General features: G+C 36.7%; 1 protein-coding gene across 2 annotated transcripts; it reads left to right on the top strand.

Annotated features, from left to right (window-relative positions):
- Positions 1-1,940: 1,940 nt before the first annotated feature.
- On the top strand, positions 1,941-20,339 carry ago2 (argonaute RISC catalytic component 2). Of its 2 annotated transcripts, XM_084423260.1 has the most exons (21): positions 1,941-2,262; positions 3,918-3,956; positions 4,705-4,737; positions 5,353-5,533; positions 5,625-5,745; positions 5,906-6,087; positions 6,196-6,332; positions 6,422-6,556; positions 6,640-6,727; positions 6,870-7,017; positions 7,115-7,234; positions 7,316-7,438; positions 7,551-7,684; positions 8,442-8,626; positions 8,718-8,877; positions 10,303-10,393; positions 10,572-10,766; positions 10,857-10,991; positions 11,262-11,363; positions 11,570-11,769; positions 12,751-20,339. In XM_084423260.1, the coding sequence occupies exons 1-21, from the start codon at positions 2,238-2,240 to the stop codon at positions 12,857-12,859; spliced, it is 2,643 nt and encodes an 880-aa protein (XP_084279386.1). In that variant the 5' UTR covers positions 1,941-2,237; the 3' UTR covers positions 12,860-20,339. The 2 variants fall into 2 exon arrangements, with proteins under 2 accessions (XP_084279386.1, XP_084279387.1); XM_084423261.1 differs by lacking the exon at positions 4,705-4,737.
- Positions 20,340-20,441: the final 102 nt, after the last annotated feature.

The following is a 20,441-nucleotide window of genomic DNA, read 5'->3' as shown; positions in this document are numbered from 1 at the left end:
TGGTCTGCCTTAATCTACATATTAATGTGCATATTTGTTACACATAAAATGTTGTTTTGTTTTTTTTAGATTACAATCATTTGTCACTAAAAAACGGAATCAAATGGACAATACTGGATGTCCATCTGTGTCTGCGGCGGGTTTGTTTATGCCAATGCATGACAGCACTTTGGTGTGACTGATTTTATTATATCTAATTATCACCGAAAAACTATTTAGCTAATTTGTCCTATTATTGTTGTTTCTAAATCTTAATGAAGAGCATTGTCAAGCATGCATTCACAGTGACAAAGCTAGTCAGCAATAGTGGTGAAATGGTGCCACCAAGTGGAGATTAGTAAATGAGTCAGTCAAAGTTTCCTTACATCTATTATCCTCCTCGAGACAATGCATGTCCACTGTAATAGTTCAGACTAGTCATGAACGACGAGAAAAAAAAAAATCGACCCTATTTTACAAATGACAAATTGTCAGTCTAGTAATAAAATAGTGATTAGGTTAAAGGGTTAGTTCAATCAAAAATGAAAATTTTGGAATGTCATTCCAAATCTGTAAGACTTTCGTTCATCTTTGGAACATAAATGAAAATAAAATCCGAGAGATTTCTGACCCTCCATTGACAGCTACAAAACTACTACTTTGACGCTTCAGAAAGTTCATAAAGAGATCGTAAAACTAATCCATATGAATTGAACATTTAGTCAAAAATGTCTGAAGAGACTCGATCGCTTTATATGATAAACAGATTTAATTGAGGCTTTTATTCACAGTTAAACATTTATCAGCGAACACAAACAGAAGCTCAACCGAACTTGCTTGATGCACGAGAATGAACCTCATTGGTTCTTGCAGAAGCTCAAACATGATGCGTAACAGGAGAATGAACCTCATTGGTTCTCACACGTCAAGTGAACATGCTTGAGATTCCATTTACCACAACTGATGTGTGAGTAGATGAATGTTTATATGAGAATAAAATACTGTGAAATATGATTACAATTTAAATTAACTGATTTATGTTGTAATATATAGCCTATTTTAAAATTTTATTTATTCCTGTGATGCAAAGCTGAATTTTCAGCATCATTACTCCAGTCTTCTCTTCAGTGTCACATGATCTTTCAGAAATCCTAATTTGCTGCTCAAGAAAGATTTATTTGTATTAATATTACACAGTTGTGCTGCAGTGCTTAATATTTTTGTGGAAACTGTGATTTTTACCAAGATTCTTTGATGAATAAAAAGTGCAGCATTTATTCTAAATATAACTTTTTTTTGTAATATTTATTAAATTCATAAAAGTCTTTTGTCTGTTTTAACCAATTTAATGTGCCTTTGCTAAATAAAAGTATTAATTTCTTCTTTTAAAATCTTACTTACCCAAACCTTTGAATGGCAGTGTATCATGATTTCCAAAAAAAAAAAAAAAAAAAAAAAAACTCAACATTGTGATAGATTAGGCTATCTTAGAATGATATCTGAAGGATCATGTAATATACAGAAACCAGTTCGTTTAAATTGTAATAATATTTCACATTATTACTGTTTTAGGCCTACTGTATTTTTGATAAAATAAATGCAGCCTTTGTGAGATTAAGAGACTCCTTTCAAATACATTAAAAAACCTTAATGTTTCCAAGCTATGAAACTAAACATTTACAAAGTAAATATGTTTTTATTAAAAATAATTTAGCTGCATATATGAAAGGGAAAAAAGCTGTTTTTTTAAAATACAATAAATATAACCAAAACTTTTTACATTCATAAATCATTATCAGCTAAATAATTTTTAAAATCATCTCTGAACCAACCCGGAAATGACGTAACATGAGCGCCAGTATTATTTGGACGTTGTGAAGTTAAATTTAATGAATGCTTTGTTACTACTCTTGGTAAATGTGAAAAAACCTGCTGAATAAAACGTAAAGCGTTCAGATACATCGCGCATAGGTTAACGTCTCGTTTTCCATGAGCTTAGTTTGCAGCAGCGAGAGTGTGTGTGTGTGAGAGAGTGTCGGGTAAATAGGCGCTCGTGCTGTGATGGGGGGATGGGATGGGGCCACTCAGAGCTCTCGTGCTCCACTAACTCAGCGCGCTCATTAATCTCTGTTTTCTCCTCTATATCGATGCTGTTCTAATATTAAAATCATCTTTCCAGTTACCGCATGTGTTACCTGGCAACAGAAGAGCAAAAAGTGTCGGCCTGCGATTGAATTTTGGTGCAGAAAGCGTTTAAAATGTATCCCATTGGAGCAGCTGGTGGTGAGTATTATTATGATTAGCGAGCGTGCTAGCGAGGAGATGCTAGCTGAATAAGTGTGGTGTTTTTGATGATAATAAAATATGCAATTTGGTGGCGGTCGGTTGTACATGACGTCGATGTTCAAATTATTTTTTAGCTTATAGTAACGAAGTGTTGTTTTTCCTCTCTGTCGAGGGTTTGTTTTGTAGGCCCATTGTTATTGTTAGCCTGCTAGCTAAGCTTGTTGACCTGCTGGCTTTTGAATCTACAGCAGCTGGTTAAAATGTTATGTACGTCAAACTTAAAACGTTAATGTGACGTACGTTGTAACTATTTTTAGGTTTGGAGATATAAAAGTAGTTTATAGGTTTTTTTAGTCTTATTGTTGTATGTGAATTGAACGGTGGTTGTTTGGCACCAGTTTGACTTTCTCCAGTTAAGAAGATAACGTTCCTAACTAAAGTTCTAGTCAATACATACACAATTAATTATTCCGCTTCCAAATGTTTCAAGTCTATTTGTAACGTTTTGTTATATATTTTGAACAGTTGAGATGTTCATCTAACTTATCGAAGATTAACTGTTAGGCTAAATTATGGATGTAAATTATCATTAGAGTTTAGAAAACGTTGTTTTGTTTAATATATATTTATCACTTTTCTTAATAAAAAAGTGTTGAGAACTTAAATGCTTTTCGCACATTTTAAGAAAGAGGCATTCAAATTACAGAACTTTTTGTCTTAGCCTAAGTTTAGTCAAACTCAGTTGGTAACACTTTACAATAAGGTACAAATTTGTCAACAATAGTTGCATTAGCTAAATTAACAATGAACATTACTTTTACTGCACTTAATATTTTTCAATTATGTTAATTGAAAAAATGGTATTTATTATAGTGCTAAATAATATAGTCCTGTTGAATTTGTTAACATTCGTTATTGCACTGTGACCTAAAGTAAACAGTTGAATTTTTATTAATAAATGCTGAAAAAATACATTGCTCTTTGTTAGTTTAACGAATGGGATCACTTAGGTTTCATGCAGTGACAAGTTTGTTTTATTGTATGTCTTAGACTCTTTCTGATATGCATGAAGCATCAGAATTGGTGGTGATATAGAGAAAAGCCGCTGAAAAGATGTCCTTGTATATGTGTGTGTGTGTGTGTGGGGCAGGTTTTTGACTTGTGTGGTGTTGGTGATAAGAAGGTAAAAGGTCTGTTGCCCAGTGGGATGGGTTCACGCTCCTAGTATCTTCCTGCCGTGTTGTGTTTTTAGGGTTGATAAGACACTTCAGGGAATCTGTCAGCCAAAGATTTAAGATACCCACAACCTTCTTTCTTGTACATCGAAAGTTTCACGTGTTTAACATGGTTGCATTAACTTGACCTGTTTTTTTTTCCCAAATCAACAAGTCCTTCTGTGTGACCCAATTTTATTGTAAGCTAGACTTTGTAATCAACTAGCCTAAATCTGATGGATATTATTAGCTAAAATCAGCTGATTTATTTTGATCTTGTATTCAAATTGTAATGTGGCGTATTTGCTCATTGACTTTGCACGTAAAACCTGTTTGCAAGTAAAATGGCTGCATTTTCATGGTTTTACATGTGTTTCTGCACATGACCACCAATGTAGAGGTTTGTTTGAAATAAACCTGTTATTATGTCTTTTATAGCTGCTGAGCTGTGTCAGTCCTCGGGGTCAGATGTTTCTGGTAAGCAGCCCAGACTAAGCTGGCCAAGCCTAGCATATATTTTCAGTACTGTTTACCAAGTTGTCTTGAAGTGTTTAAACCAAAGGAATGATGGTTAAGAGTACTGTAATGTACTGTTAAGAGCACACTAATTCTCTAAATATTGACTATTGCTTAGTATTTTTCATTTTCCAGTTTCTGATTGGGTTAGTTACTAATGTTCTAAATGAGATTTATTACGTAAAGGGTTATTCACCCAAAAATATGAAGAAAAAAAAAGTTTATAAACAGATCGTAAAACTAATCTCAATAAGAATTGAGCGGTTTAGTCAATTTTCTGAAGAGATTCGGTCGCTTTAAATGATGAACAGATTTAATTTAGGCTTTTGTTCACATATAAACATTTATTTGTTTATTTATTGGTTCTTGCGGAAGCTCAAACGTGATGCGTAACACGAGAATGAACCTCATTGGTTCTCACACGTCAAGTGAACATGCTTGAGCTTCTGTTGGTGTTGAATGTTTATTTGTGAATAATGTTTATATGTGAGTTGATGAATGTTTAAATGTGAATAAAAGCCTAAATTAAATCTGTTCATCATATAAGGTGATCGTGTCTCTTCAGAAAATTTGGACTGAACCGCTCAATTCATATGTATTAGTTTTACGATCTCTTCATGAACTTTTTGAATGTCAAAGTGGTAGTTGTGTTGCTGTCACAGAGAAATCTCTCGGATTTCATTAAAATATCTTCATTTGTGTTTCGAAGATAAAAGTCTTACGGGTTTGGAACAACATGAAGGTGAGTAAATGATGAGAGTTTTCATTTTTGGGTGAACTATCCCTTTAAACAATCACATCTGCAAAAGTGTAGTTGTACTGAACATCAGCACGGCTGTAATTCGGCACGAGACCACAGGTAGGCATGGAGGGGACTGTGCTGATATTCAGTACAACAGAGCGATTATGACATTGACGCAATACAGTTAAACAAACAAGAAGTTAATAGCAAGTGACTTGCGTTTCAAACTAAAGTTGGCCAGTTTTCATATGAAAATAAAGATGTTATATAAGATGGGGTGCTTGAGTTTATATGGCACAGCAGAGCTCTAATAGTCTTAGCTAAATGTTTGTGTGGGACTAATTAATGGGATAAAGTTGCTCACTGAACTAAAAATGGACATTACAGCTTGAAATAATTGACCTGGTAAAAAGAAATGATAAACATAAAATCATGGAAACTTAATGTTTGTTTAATTTGTATTATCTTTCATTATTTATTGTTGGTTTGTGTGTTTTTTTTTTGTGTGTGTTTTTTTAAGTGCATTAAGTCTAGTGTTTGTAAAATTATTCCCTAATTTTCTTTTGTTCCCTTTTAAGTACATTGAAAAAACCTGTTTTTGTACGTGTCCCGCAGCTCCTGTGTCTCCTCCACCACCAGAGTATGTCTTCAAACCACCTCAACGGCCAGACTTTGGCACAATGGGTAGGACAATCAAGCTTCAGGCTAACTTCTTTGAAATGGAAATACCCAAGTTGGAGGTGTACCATTATGACATAGACATCAAGCCTGAGAAATGCCCACGGAGAGTTAACCGGTAACATCTTCAACTGAAACTTTAAATTTGAACTGGTTGTTTGTTTGGCAGGACATTTGTATGTACTTGTTTTTTTGTTTGTTTTTTGCAGTGAAATTGTTGAGCACATGGTCCAGCACTTTAAGACGCAGATCTTTGGAGATCGAAAGCCTGTGTATGATGGAAGGAAGAATCTCTACACTGCCATGCCTTTACCCATTGGAAGAGACAAAGTATGTACTATTAAAGTCTGTGTACTGTACCGAATACATGCACAGTTTAAACCCTAATGTTGAAATGTTTTACTCTGTACCTTCTCAAAATGCAACATTGAGGTCTTTTGATATCTTATGGAGTGTCACAGCGTACTGACGTCCCAAACTGCTCTTTTAGGTAGAGCTGGAGGTCACAATTCCAGGGGAGGGAAAAGACAGGAGCTTTAAAGTAGCTATAAAGTGGGTGTCATGTGTGAGTCTGCAAGCTCTACATGAAGCACTGTCTGGGCGGCTACCAAACATCCCCTTTGAGACCATTCAGGCTCTGGACGTTGTCATGAGACATTTGCCCTCTATGAGGTTAATGGCTTTATTATATTGACCCTCTGTTCCATATATCCCCATTAGAGGGAGCTTCATCCTTCTGCACGTGCACACTGCTGTTTTACCATGTATTATTGTCTTCAGGTACACCCCAGTCGGACGTTCGTTCTTTACTCCGTCTGAGGGCTGCTCCAACCCCCTCGGCGGAGGAAGAGAAGTTTGGTTTGGTTTCCATCAGTCTGTTCGGCCATCCCTCTGGAAAATGATGCTCAACATTGATGGTGCGTGTGAACTGACATTAGCAGTAGGATTTTTTTTTTTTTTTTTATGTTTTTGCACTGCTAATATTTATGTAAAATGTGTTTTTTAGTGTCCGCCACTGCATTTTACAAAGCTCAACCCGTGATTGAGTTCATGTGTGAGGTTTTGGATTTTAAAAGCATCGAAGAGCAACAGAAGCCCTTAACAGATTCCCAGAGAGTGAAGTTTACCAAGGAGATCAAAGGTAATTTATCACAGTGATTGGTGACAGAGACTTTTTATGGGAGTCATTTTTGTTATAATCTGAGCTTTGAATTTGTTTTACAGGTCTGAAGGTTGAAATAACTCACTGTGGACAGATGAAGAGGAAGTACAGGGTGTGTAATGTGACCAGGAGACCAGCAAGCCATCAAACGTAAGATCTTTCACATTTTTAAAACTTTCATTAAATGGTTATATAGCTCTTTCTGTATGAATGCCATTACATTTATATTCCTCACTGAGATGATGCTGTTAAAGGTCGATGCTTATTTAAAATGTACTTTGCTTGTCTCAAGGTTCCCCTTGCAGCAAGAGAATGGTCAGACCATTGAATGCACTGTCGCGCAGTACTTCAAGGATAAGTACAAATTGGTGCTGCGATATCCACATCTCCCATGTTTACAAGTTGGTCAGGAGCAGAAACACACCTACCTTCCACTGGAGGTTGGTCAAGACCACATCTTACACTTACTCTTTCCCCCTTCTCTCTGATGCCTTTATCTGAATGTCATTATCCTTTTTTTTTACTTTTTTAATCCAGGTCTGTAACATAGTAGCTGGACAGAGATGCATAAAGAAACTGACAGACAATCAGACCTCCACTATGATACGTGCCACAGCCAGGTCTGCGCCTGACCGTCAGGATGAGATTAGCAAACTGGTATGTGATCAGCAAACTGTTCTTTTGCAGTCTCCTAAATCTCATTCACACCTCATGAGATATTTAATTTGTTTGTGACAGATGAGAAGTGCCAACTTCAACACTGATCCTTATGTGCGTGAGTTTGGAGTCATGGTAAGAGACGAGATGACTGAGGTCAATGGTCGGGTCCTTCAGGCACCTTCGATTCTCTATGGAGGAAGGGTAGGAACCTGTTCTGGTCAACTAAACTTGACAATTATTCTGCCGACCTTTTGGTTAAATCCCAATCGGGGCGTGTCTGCCTAATTTGGTCATGTATCTCTTGCTGTTTCAGAACAAAGCAATAGCAACCCCAGTCCAGGGTGTGTGGGACATGAGGAACAAGCAGTTCCACACAGGGATTGAGATCAAAGTGTGGGCTATTGCCTGCTTTGCCCCACAGAGGCAGTGTACAGAACTCCTCCTGAAGTAAGTCAGCTTTGACTGGAATTTGTATTCGATTGAATTATTTAAGAAAGTTCAAACCCATACATCATTGGTTCTCAACCAGGGGGCCTCGGCACACTTCCAATGGGGCAGCAAGATGACACAAAATTATTTAAAGCAAAATAGTTTAATGTAAGCTAAAACAGCTAGAAATAAAGATGTACTGTATGCTTAAATTATTGTTTCTACTATAAATTGTTCCCTTAACTGACTTTTTTATTATTAAATAACCAAGGATCTAATGATCTTGGACAACCTGGATATGATGACATTTTAAACATGATAAATCATTTATAGACCTACTAAACTCATGGAAATTAAGTCTTATATATATATATATACACATATACATGCATACACGTGTGTGTATATATAAATGTGTGTGTGTATACATTTTGTCAAGCTTTATAATATTGAATAGAAATTGTTATTTGCAAATTACTAATTTGCTAATTACAAACTAGATAAGTCATACAAATAAATTGGTAATAAAGTGTAAACCATGAAGAACATTAAGTTATTAGGATTGTGTTAATTATTTAAAAGTTAAAAATTATTGAATTACTTTATTGTTGCCACACCTTGTTTCTGTAAATAAAAAAGGTTGAAAATGAGCTGCTTTGTCATAGCAGAAGTATCAGAAATATCTTTGGGGGGGCCTTTAAATATCATCTCTGACAGAAGAGTGAAAAAGGTTGAGACCCTCTGCCTAGTCTAATCCTTTGCTTGTTTTCTGTAGGGCGTTTACTGACCAGCTTCGTAAAATCTCACGTGATGCTGGGATGCCCATTCAGGGCCAGCCGTGTTTTTGCAAGTATGCCCAGGGAGCAGACAGTGTGGAGCCCATGTTCAAACACCTCAAGTACACTTACCAAGGCTTACAGTTGGTGGTGGTTATTCTACCCGGGAAGACCCCTGTTTATGGTAATTTAACTTTTCTCTGTTTCTTCAGTGTTTATGTTTGCAGTGTTTTTTTTTTTAGGTTGTATCCCTCTAAACACTGTAATTCTCATAGCTGAGGTAAAGCGTGTTGGAGACACTGTTCTTGGCATGGCCACGCAGTGTGTCCAGGTGAAGAATGTACAGAAGACCACACCTCAGACCCTTTCCAACCTCTGCCTCAAGATTAATGTCAAACTGGGTGGAGTCAACAACATTCTTCTTCCACAGGGCAGGTGAGGGCAGCTTTTTCAAAAGCCTTTGACATGTTGAATGCTTAAGGCACTTTTCTCAGTCTTTGTCTGACTGTCCGTTAAGTCCTGGGCTGCTTTCCCATGAAACTTAAAAGGTTACTTCACCGATTAGCATTAAGCTTTGTGTCAGTAGAAACCCGGTAGTATTTTCGAATGACCGTGCTTCCCTCCCTCATGTGCCCCTGAGACGAGAGATTTCTGTATTGTGTGTCTGGAAAAGTTTGTCATCGGAGGCTTTTTTGTCCAGAGGCGAGAGACTACAGCCAGTAGGAGGAGCTCGTTCCGCATATTTTCAACCCGCCCATAGGGGGATCTCACGATAAAACGCCGTCTTTTCAGTTTCTAATCAACTAGTAGCCTAGTTGTGTCATTTCTTCCGATTCTGCCCTCTGTAACCGGTAGGCGTGGCTTGGGAGTGGCCTCATAGGGCAGCGAAGCAAGTGCATTCTGGGAGTTGTTGTCTTTCATCCACATGAGCCAAAAATACATTTTCTGGCTTTTCTCAGTCTAGAAGGCACCAACTTCTAAAATAACTTCACATTTCTACTACATAAATGACCCAATTTAAATACACATTCATCTTTCCAGCGGTGAAATATCCCGTTAAAGGAATAGATCACCCAAAAATGAAAATGTACTCACTCTCAAGTTGTTTCAAACCCATAAAATTTGGTTAATCTTTTTGGTAAGCAAATTATGATATTTTTAATGAAACCTGAGTGGTTTCTGTCCCTCCATTGAACGTCCAGGTAACCAAAACTTAGAAGATCCAAAAAAGTAATTAAAGTGTTGTAAAACGAATCCATATGAATGAAGTGGTTTAATCCAAGTCTTGTGAAGAGGTACGATCACTTTATATGATGAACAGATTTAATTTAGGCTTTTATTTAAATCTAAGCAGTGATCGACACATAAATGGAGCACATCGCATTTGGTAAACATGGAAGCTCAAACAGGTGTATTTTGTATGATGTATGAGAACCAGTGAGGCTTATTTTAGCCCATGACGCATGACCAAATTAAATTGTTCATCATACAAAATCATTATATCTCTTCACAAGACTTTGATTAAACCACTCGATTCATTCGGATTCGTTTGACAAAACTTTAATGACTTTTTTGGATCACATAAAGTGATTGTTCCTCTCCTCAAGATTCATTTTAGGACCTCTTCATGACCGTTTTGGTTTCCTGTCCTTTCAATGGAGAGACTGAAACCACTCAGGTTTCATTAAAAATATCTTAATTGTAAATTCTGAAGATTTACAGCCTTTTTGGGTTCGGAATGACATGAGGGTGAAAAAATTAAAAATTTTTGATGAATTTTCCCTTGGGTAGAAAATACTTTTATCACTAAACTATTCTGCACTCCTTTATCACTGTTTTTTCTTCTTTTTTTTTCTTTAGGCCCTTGGTGTTTCAGCAGCCAGTCATCTTTCTGGGTGCAGATGTAACTCATCCACCAGCTGGAGATGGCAAGAAACCCTCAATTGCTGCTGTAAGACTGAGAAACCTGACAGCCTTACCATGACTGATTATGCTCATTGCAGAGTGCCAAGTAGCACTAATACCACAAGTGTGACCAGTATTGACTTCTGGTGCACAATTTTAAGCCAGACCATATAGCCTCAAAGGTCTCTAAAAAGGCTTTTAACATCTTCTTTGGTGGCATTTAGGTTGTTGGCAGTATGGATGCCCACCCAAGTCGATACTGTGCCACGGTTCGGGTGCAACAGCACCGTCAGGACATCATTCAGGATCTGGCCACCATGGTGAGAGAGCTGCTCATCCAGTTCTACAAATCCACACGCTTCAAACCAACACGCATAATCTACTACAGAGATGGCATCTCGGAGGGCCAGTTCAACCAAGTAAGCTGCAGACCTGCACCTTTTGCCAACACATGATAAGTGTGCTGACACATTTAATTTAATCTTCATTGTCCTTTTTTGACCATGCAGGTTCTACAGCATGAACTGCTGGCGATACGGGAGGCCTGCATCAAGCTGGAGAAAGATTATCAACCAGGAATCACCTTTGTAGTAGTGCAGAAGAGACACCACACCAGGCTCTTCTGCATGGACAGGAATGAACGGGTTGGTTATTGCACAGGCACAATTTGTATAATTGCAAGCAGTGCTTTTAAGCAAACTCCCTTCATTCAAAGTATACGAATTATTCTTTATATACAAAAGTATATACAAATCTTGTGAAGTAAAGCATTAGTTTCAATAATTTGCTCTACAAGCACGTCCTTGAACAGATTGTTTGTAAAACAGCACAAACCTTTTTTTACTTTTTTTTTATTGTTTAATGTTTTTAATGTCTTTTAAATTTACCTTTCAAATTGACTGTTTGTATTCAAGGTCGGAAAGAGTGGCAACATCCCTGCTGGCACCACAGTTGACACCAAAATTACTCACCCATCTGAGTTTGACTTCTATCTTTGCAGTCATGCCGGAATTCAGGTACATTTGAATATTTTAAATGGCATATAAATTAGAGGTCGATCAAGATTCCTCAAATTCATAGACTTTTTATATAATTTGAGTGCTTATGAATGTCCTAGTTATCAGGTACTTTAAAGAGTAGAGGTTAATTTGCTTTAGTGTTGGCGAACATTATATTTGTCTAAGAGTGTGTGAGTTTTGTTAATTGCTGAATATCTCCACAGGGAACCAGCAGGCCGTCTCACTATCACGTGCTGTGGGATGACAACCATTTCACCTCTGATGAGCTGCAGGTCCTCACATACCAGCTGTGCCACACCTACGTGCGCTGCACCCGCTCTGTCTCCATTCCTGCACCAGCCTATTACGCCCACCTGGTGGCATTCCGTGCCCGTTACCACTTGGTTGACAAAGAACATGACAGGTACTGAATGAGTGACTGGCAGTTAATTGCAGAGTAATAACTATCTAAGTTTTATTTTTTTATTTTTTTTGTCAAACTACATTGTCTAAGCTGTTGTTTTATTTAACTGATAACATGTAGAGCAGGCTGGTGGAAACCTTGTATGTCTAAAACAGCTGAAAAGGTAGTGGAAAAAGCACTTTAAAGAAATATATAATTATACTCAACTCAACTTTATTTATAGATCACTTTCAACACCACAAGTGTTGCACCAGCAAAGTGCTGTACAGAAAAAGATAAAATAAAAACAATGCAAACATATGATATACACTGCTACCAAGCATTTTTAAATGCTAAAGCAAACAAATAAGTTTTAAGCGCATTCTGAAATACACCCAATGTAGGAGAAGATGAAACAGACAGAGAAAGGTCATTCCAGAGCCTTGGAGCAGCAACAGAGAATGCCTGATCGATCACCTTTACATTTTAAACATTGCAGATGCAGAACCATGAGGAGCAATTGATCATTTGAGTGCAGAGATCTACTGGATACATTGTGTTGTCAAAGTTAATATACCTTACATTATTAACATTTCACCAAAATCAAGCTCAAATGGACCATTGTTGATTTTTTTTACAGGTTATATATTAGTTTTGAGGATCCAATGGAGTTAGGTTTAGTCACAAGCTCTTTTTAATGCTTTTCATTGTTTAAATATTTTCAAAACCCACAGAGAGATGGAAAAAGCGACCAATAGTAGTGATTTATGGGGCAAAAAATATGATGAGGTACTATGGAGATGCAAGGTTTCTGGCCATTTGCGATGATAGCCTTGTTTGGTATACTTTTTTTATTTTTATTTAAATCTCTGCTCCATACAGTATGCTAAAGTAATTCTTAATAATGCTTCCAACTCAGTGTGACTAATCTTTATCATAAAATTATCATTATGCATTCCTACTAGGTCTGATTATATCTGTGTTGTATCTGTTTTCTGGCAGTGCTGAAGGCAGTCACACATCAGGTCAGAGTAACGGCAGAGACCAGCAAGCCCTGGCCAAAGCTGTGCAGATCCACCAGGACACACTGCGCACCATGTACTTCGCCTGAACATAGCCAGAAACAAGCCCCACATCCTGAAAACAGCACGGTGTGTGTGTGTGTGTGTTTGCCTCATGAGAACCTTCAAATGGGGGAAAAAAACAATAATCGCCATGCTGTTAGGTTTCCCATTGCCCATGTAGTCAATTACCAAACATCCTAAATATCCATGATTTTTAAAACTGTAACTTATTAATTTATCTTTCTTTTTTTTTTTCTTTAGTTTGGTGGGCATGATTTGTGTATCTGTTGTGCATGTCAGATTTGAGGTTAACATGTTTACATAGTCAATCCAAAAATTCAGACTATTTTTACACTGAAAGTTACATTTGCATCCGGATGGGCTTGATTTCAATACTATTGCCAAGGCTGGTGATGGAGACTGTTGAACAGTAGTTTTTACAAATTCATCAAACCAATGAATTTGGGTTAGTTTAGGATAACACAGATCAGGTTAAGGGGTTGTGGGGATGCAGTTTCCACAGCTAAATTATTTATCAGCAAGAGCAAGTGCACTGACCAGAAGAGGACTTCAGGACAAAAGTACTTATCCTGTTTTGTTTCATTTATTTGTGCTAATATGATTTTTTTTTATTATTTTTTTTATCATGGTGTCATTTATTGTTTAGTCCAGGGCTCAGTCAACCTACTGTACCTGTCCGTGTCCGCCAATGGCATGATTAACGGAGTGCTATCATGTACTTGTGTCAGAAAATTTGAACACAGTGAGTTGCAGAATCAAGAAAGCTTTTGGAAGTGAGAATGTAGGAATTGTTCTGACAATCAGTTTTCTGGCACTCTGCCGCTCATTTGAGGCTGGTTCTCATCAGTGACGCCCTCCGTTTACCTGTGACAGGGTTCTCGGTGCAGAAATATCTTTGTAATGTTGATAATTGACCTGTAAAGTACTAATATTTTGGGACTCCAAAGCATTTAGATTGAGATTACCTTGTACGTACTTCAAATTCTGCTGTCATGAGCATGTCTCTGATTTGTCGGATGTGATCGGAACAACCTAACGTTTCGGTGGGTTGTATGAGTTAAGTTTCTTTCACATCAGAATTAGATCGCATTTCACTTTAAGCACCTATTCTGAAATTTTCATTTTGACGTCGTCAAAAATATTCCCCACGTCGAAACACGAGGCAGTTTTGTGCTGAATATCGGGGAATCTGGCGTTTGCTTGGTTCTGTGTGCTGTTTCCAACGGTGAAGTTTGACTGTACTATGCCGACTAGGTTTAAACGCTGTCGTCGCACTCCAGCTGACTTTACAGGCAATCGAAACTTTTAAAGATTAATACAGATATCAATTGCATTGTTCATAGAGACACGAGGTCAGTGAAAATTTCATACAAATTTCGAATGCACCTTAGTTTTTTTTTTTCTAGCTTATAACCGTTTCCATGAGAATATTTCCAATCCCTTTTTAAAACTTTTTTTTCTTTTTAGATATAAACTGTGTGAATTATTAATTTTTTTTTATGGAACCTTTTGTTAGAATCACAGAGTGATCATGAGCTTTTTATTGTTGAACTGAAAAGGAACATTTATTTAGTGCGAATCGATCCATACTTAGCTCAAATTGAAGCGCAATACATTGTATATGTGTCGGTAAACTGTTTTCGTGTAAACAGTCTTATGCCTTCTAAAGCATATCATGATGTGTAGTGATTGATCTAGTGAGTCTTTGTTAGTTAATTTAACTGTAAGATCACTTCCCCAAAATAATGTTTCAATTTTAACTTGAAATTCTTGGGAATTTTTAACCATCTTTTTCTAACTATGCATTCTTAACCAAGAGATTTTAGTGGTATGTTTGTGTATATGAATTTAGAACATTTGTAATGTAGTCGTTTTCATGCTGGGTACTTTTAGTAGTGTAAATAGTGCAAACCCTGTACCCACTGTAGCAGTATTAGCTTACAAAATACTCTATTTTTATTATCAACAATTGGATGTTCTTTATATGGCTCTCAATTATTCCTGTTAGCCGAACAAGATTACATTATGTACTTGTAGTTAATGTCCTACCATAACTGAAGCACAATAGGACATTATAATTGTAGGTGCTAGAGTTTATTCTTGAGACTACCATTTTTTTTTATATATATATATATCTTGTTTAACTTCAACTTTTAAACAAGAATCATAGACTGGTCAGAGAGCTTAATGGGTATGTTTCGTTTTCGATCTGGTGAAATCTATGACATTTGACCCTGAAACCTTTTGCCATTTTTCTAAACCCAAAAGACTGTGTATAAGGGGCATTTTAATTTATCTTCAAATACTTGATTAGAGTTATGATATTGTTTGGCGCTGGTCTCATAACTCGTGAAAGTAGATGCACTTTGAAGAGCTATGGACACAGACCCCCCCCCCCAGTTCCAGTGTTTATCTGGATCACAAGTACGCTATCTGGGTGCAGTTGTGTGGAAATGACTAGATGTCCTACCTCTTGTTACCTGTTACTTGTATTATGGTAACATTACCGCACTGGTCATTTCCTCATAATTGCGTGAGTGGGGAACGTTGTCTTTTCGTCCCTCTGAAAGTGAAAAGTGGTAGATGTCACAGAAAATCTATTCATATTTGTTCAGAGGCCATACCTGCTGCCATTTAGCCTGGGTTTATTTAGCATTGCTATTGTTTTGTTATGGTAGTTAAGCTATGTATTCAAAGCTAGAGTTGAGTGCTGCAAGTTTCAGATGTCATACATTTGATGTTTCATAAGTCAAGACATGAATCCAAAAGAATATTTATATATATGCTTTTCAGTGAATAAATGGCTTAATGCTTTAAATGTGTGGCATAAGCTATAAAAAAAATGTTCATAAATATATAGTGTGAATTCCAGTTTTATCATTTTTTTTCTGTCCTTTTTCAATCGCAGCGCATTGTCGCTTTATCCACGTACTCATTTGAATATGTGTCACTTAGCTTTTTTTTTTTTTTTTGCTGTTTTTCTTTACAACTTTAGGTTTGAATAATAGTATTTATCATTTATCATTAGAAATATGAGGTGAAATCATTTCTCAAACTACTACTACTTCTATTTTTTTGTTAGAAACCGTTCTTTTCGTCCTCATGACCTGCTTTAGTTAGATGTTTGCAGAAGTTACTGAGTTTTTAGTATTTTTAACCTTTTCAAAATCAGCACCTTAGTCTCAAAGGTCTACAACATATGCAATTTCTCAAATATGAAATATGAGATGTTTTTGCACTATATCAGAAGTGGTGTTACTAATTTGCATGCTGGTGAACAGATTTGTAAGGTTAGAGAGAAGAACCATCATTTTTAGACTAGTCTTGGCCTTGTTTCGCATTGGCACTAATCTATTAATAGTTAACAGACGTGAGAAGGTCTTGAGTTCTTTCAATATGCAAAAACTCATTTCCATTCTGAGCACCCACTTTTTTCTTTTTTTTTTACAAATTGTTTTATTTTAATTTTTTGTCTGTAAAATCTGTCAGGCATACCACTTTATTTTTAGTTTTATTTCCACTTCACTATACAATCAACTGACTTTTTTTTTTAATGATGCCATAAGGAATCTGATGCAAATTTTTGATAAAAATAATTCCGTTCAAATATCGTGAATGCAAATGTAACAGAGGCCAAGGATGAATGAAGTACGATGCTGGTTTTGTAGAGACCATCGCGTTCATCTATGCTGCAGCATCGGTTTCGGATTTTAAAGAGGCACGCACAGTGTTAATTGCAAATTGAAATGGTGCCTCAATTTCCCTGGAAGCTTTGAATAATCTACCGATGTTACGACAATAACATTGAATGGATGTCTCTTGTGTCATCATTTCTAGAGTGTTGACTTGCTGCTTTAGTGAAGCTTGTACATTGCTTGGCGATCGCGAAGTGTCTTTCCAGCTCTGTGTTGGGGTTACAGCGTCCACATGCCTCTTCGCTTTACACGTTATGGGTTGAATAAAACTAGTCAGTTTAGCTTTGATTCTTAGTTTGTGCCCCAACAACTTTCAGAATTGTCAGACAAAAAAAAAACGTCTCATCAAAAGAATTGTTTTGGTCTTTTAACCTATAGAGATATATAGCTAATGTATTTGCATCAGAACTTTGCACTATAGTGTTTTTAAGCAGAAACGTAAGCCTCTCTTTACATACCGTGGTAGTTTTGTTAATGTTCTCATTGCTTTTTGAATTTCCTAAGATGGCAAGTTTCAAAGATGCTATCTTATGACCTGCTAAAAACCATAAATATACAACTGAACAGTTTGAATGTACTTCATACACCTGCGTACTGGCAAAGAACATCCACGTTACTTTCATCAGCTTGTTTTATGCATGCACATTTAAAGCAGCATTGAATCGTTTTGGCTTTTATTCATGCATATTTTGAACTATCTCACCATTCATGGTTGTGATGTACTAGATTAACAGATATGGAGTGGCAACATTTGGGCAGACATTTTTACACTGGCACAAAGATCCATGTATCGCTGACATTTGTGGTGCTGTACTGTCAACGGTGTACATAAGGCTTTTTTTTTTTTAGGTGTTTCATGTTTTTTTTTTGCCGTGTATTGCTTGTATGTTTGCCAGAATTTCCAACTGAAGTTTGATCCAAAGGGTTTGAGAGATATACCATAATACCCATGTTCATATGCCAAATTCACTCAGTTTTAAAGCCCTTTTGCTTTACCAGCAAACACTCTGTGGTGGTCCCGTAATCATGACAAGTGAGACTTGCTTGAGCCTCAATTCATTGTGTGCACAAACTAAACCTCAACTCAGATTCATTACAGGTCAGGTGCCATTCAGCTTGATGATTTTGATTGGGGCGTGACGGCATACAAGTGTTTCAGACCTTTTTGGATTTCTTCCTCCCGAGTTCAAAACCAGTTTTAAAACTAGCCTAAAATGACCAAAATCGAAGCTTGTTGTGAGGGATAATAAGGACTCTAAGTATTCTGTTAAAAAGAGCACACTTCCATTTAGTTATTTATTCAAATATGAGCATGCATGTATAATAATTAAAATAGGGTCTTGAGACTGATTTATCGGAATAATTGAGAGCTTCATGACCTGGCTTTTTAAACCAACTTTGAAAAACTACCTCAATAGTGTCAGGTGCTAACATTAAAATATCCCTTATACATATATGTATATGTGCTCATGACAAAGAACAATAATTGTGACCAAACAACACAAGCCTATACTGTGTATTAAGTGTTTAGTTTTGTTGGTGTTTTTTTTTTTTTTTTTTTTTAAGCGACTTTTAACATTTGTAATGGTGGATCAACATGAGGGATGTAACAAATTCGCAGGGGACCAAAATAAATATGATCTGAAAGTTTCCCTTTTTAAAATGTAGTGATAAATACTCATCAGCTTTTAGAGGACTTCATTAACATTACATTTTTGACTGAAATGGTGCTGGAACAAATAGCTAGGAAAGCGAGTTCAGGCCGAGATTATATGCCAAAACATGGTGGTTGATTTGGTCGTTACGGATAATCGACTGAGTCGAGTTGATCTGATGTGTGGCGGTGTCCATCCCCATGTCCATCACTAGCATTGTGCCATATTATGGATAACATACTTGACAAGAAGCGTCCAATGACCACTGCTTTTGTGTTTAACGTATGTTCGGGGTCGAACTTGACAGGATTTTCCTATGGAAGCCGCTTGTCCACGTGTCAAAATGGCAATTCAATCATCGTTGAGATTTTACTGTCTTTGGAGTGCTAGGATTATACTTGATTCTACAACTTGTTTTATATCCAGTATTGCAATAACTCATTAAATCCTGATCCTGTTTGATGAAAGTCCCACAACGAGTCTGCGATAAGCTATTTGTTATTTAAGCGTCGACGTAAGACTTTAGGAGTGCCGTTCGTTGCAGTTGATGCGTATTTACCTTGCTATATTTTATGAAGGGAATTCAGTTTTGATTTTGACGTCTCTCAAACTCTGATTTAAGGATGTTTAGCATCCTAAATACACTGGCATTTGAGTTTCTCGAGGGATGCATAATATTAAGGTACAAAAGGTTGTATGGAAATCAATCAAGTTTCTTGTTTTTCTTTTGGTGAGGTTTAAAAAAAAAAAAAAAACGTCCAGTGTGTTTTTTCTCGTGTATGTGTGCCTTTTCAAAATCTCTCCCGCCCCCTTGATCGAGGGACTATCCTTTTAATTTGATACTCGGCTCCACATTGAATAATAATTTGTACATTTATCATGCAACCTTGAGTGAATGCTGCATAGAATGATCAGTATTTGTATTTTGCACTTTCTAAGCAGTTTTAAAGGATGCCCTGTTGTAATTGGGCACACAGACTATAAGACTATTTAAGACGAGGTATTTTCTGCTACAATAGGAATTCTAAGGAACCATTATGACTTGTTGGTCTTTTCGAAAAAGTGTATAGATGTGAAGTACCTCATAAGCCTGATAAATGCTGCATAAACTTCATTTATTGTTCTTTTGTGAACCTCATTTTTCAAACAGTTTTCCCCCTATAGGGAGGTTTGACGTCCGCATGCTGTGCAAGCACCGTCAGAATCACGTGATTTTACCAGAGCCGCTATTTAATAGATTGCCAGTGATGCACATCGAATGCAATTCTGACTGATTTTTTTTTTTTTTCTGACGTGATACAATATCACCAAGCCTCTAGCTCAGTTGATCGTGACTATTGGATGGTGACGTCTTGCAGTCAAAAGTTACAGTTGACTCAGGTATTGCCATTAAGGGCTGTATCTGCTATTGCCTCTCGTCCCCAATCCCCCTCACCTGTGTCTTAATGTAGCCTTAGAACTGCATTTATGGATGGATCATAGTGAAGAATACCTGGCCTTAAAATATGCACTATTACAACATGCAAATCACTTCAGATCAGGCCATATGTTTTTGCCATTAAAACTACCTCCTGAGATTGTAGGAGTGTCCTTTATTTCTTCCTCTCCCACCCCCAAATAACTCTGTTAATTGACAATCATCTTTTTTTTTTCTTTTTTTTTAAGATTTAAGTTCTCAAAGTGTATTACAAACGATTATTTCTGGGACACTCTAGTTGAATATTCTATTTATTTTTTTATTTTTTGAAAACCATGTCCAATGTTAGTCATGGAAGAGCCGAGCGACCAAAGTTTCTATTCGAAAGGCTTTCTTGCGCTGCCGTGTGGCGTCAAACCTCCCTCTCACATCAGCAATTTCTTTCATTTTAACCTTGTGTTTGCTCCTTTTACAACATGCCAAATTAAATTTGCTGTCATTCCTGTCATGGTGAAGTCTTTAATTTCTGATTCATGTGTTTGCATTCACTGCTAAGCTCCTTGTTGTTGTTTCTTGATAATGTAAAGTGTGAGCTTTTTTTTTTTTTTAACAAGCAAGATTACAAACTGAGATATGCTGTAAAACCCTGCTAAGACATAATGTGAAAACGTATCATTTAATATAGCTCACTTTCGCTTGACCGTGTATTGCATCATTTAATAAACTTAATTTCCTCTGACTGATGTGTCTTAATGTTTTAAATGCCAGATTTTATGTTTTTGGACATGCGAACCTCTGCTGATGTCTGGATCCCTCTGCGGCTTTTGCCAAGTTTTTTCCA

This window comes from Rutilus rutilus (genome assembly GCF_951802725.1).
Source record: "Rutilus rutilus genome assembly, chromosome: 11".
NCBI lineage: Eukaryota > Metazoa > Chordata > Actinopteri > Cypriniformes > Leuciscidae > Rutilus > Rutilus rutilus.
The sequence above is the reverse complement of the archived record's forward strand: the minus strand, read 5'-3'. Positions and strand labels throughout refer to the sequence as shown.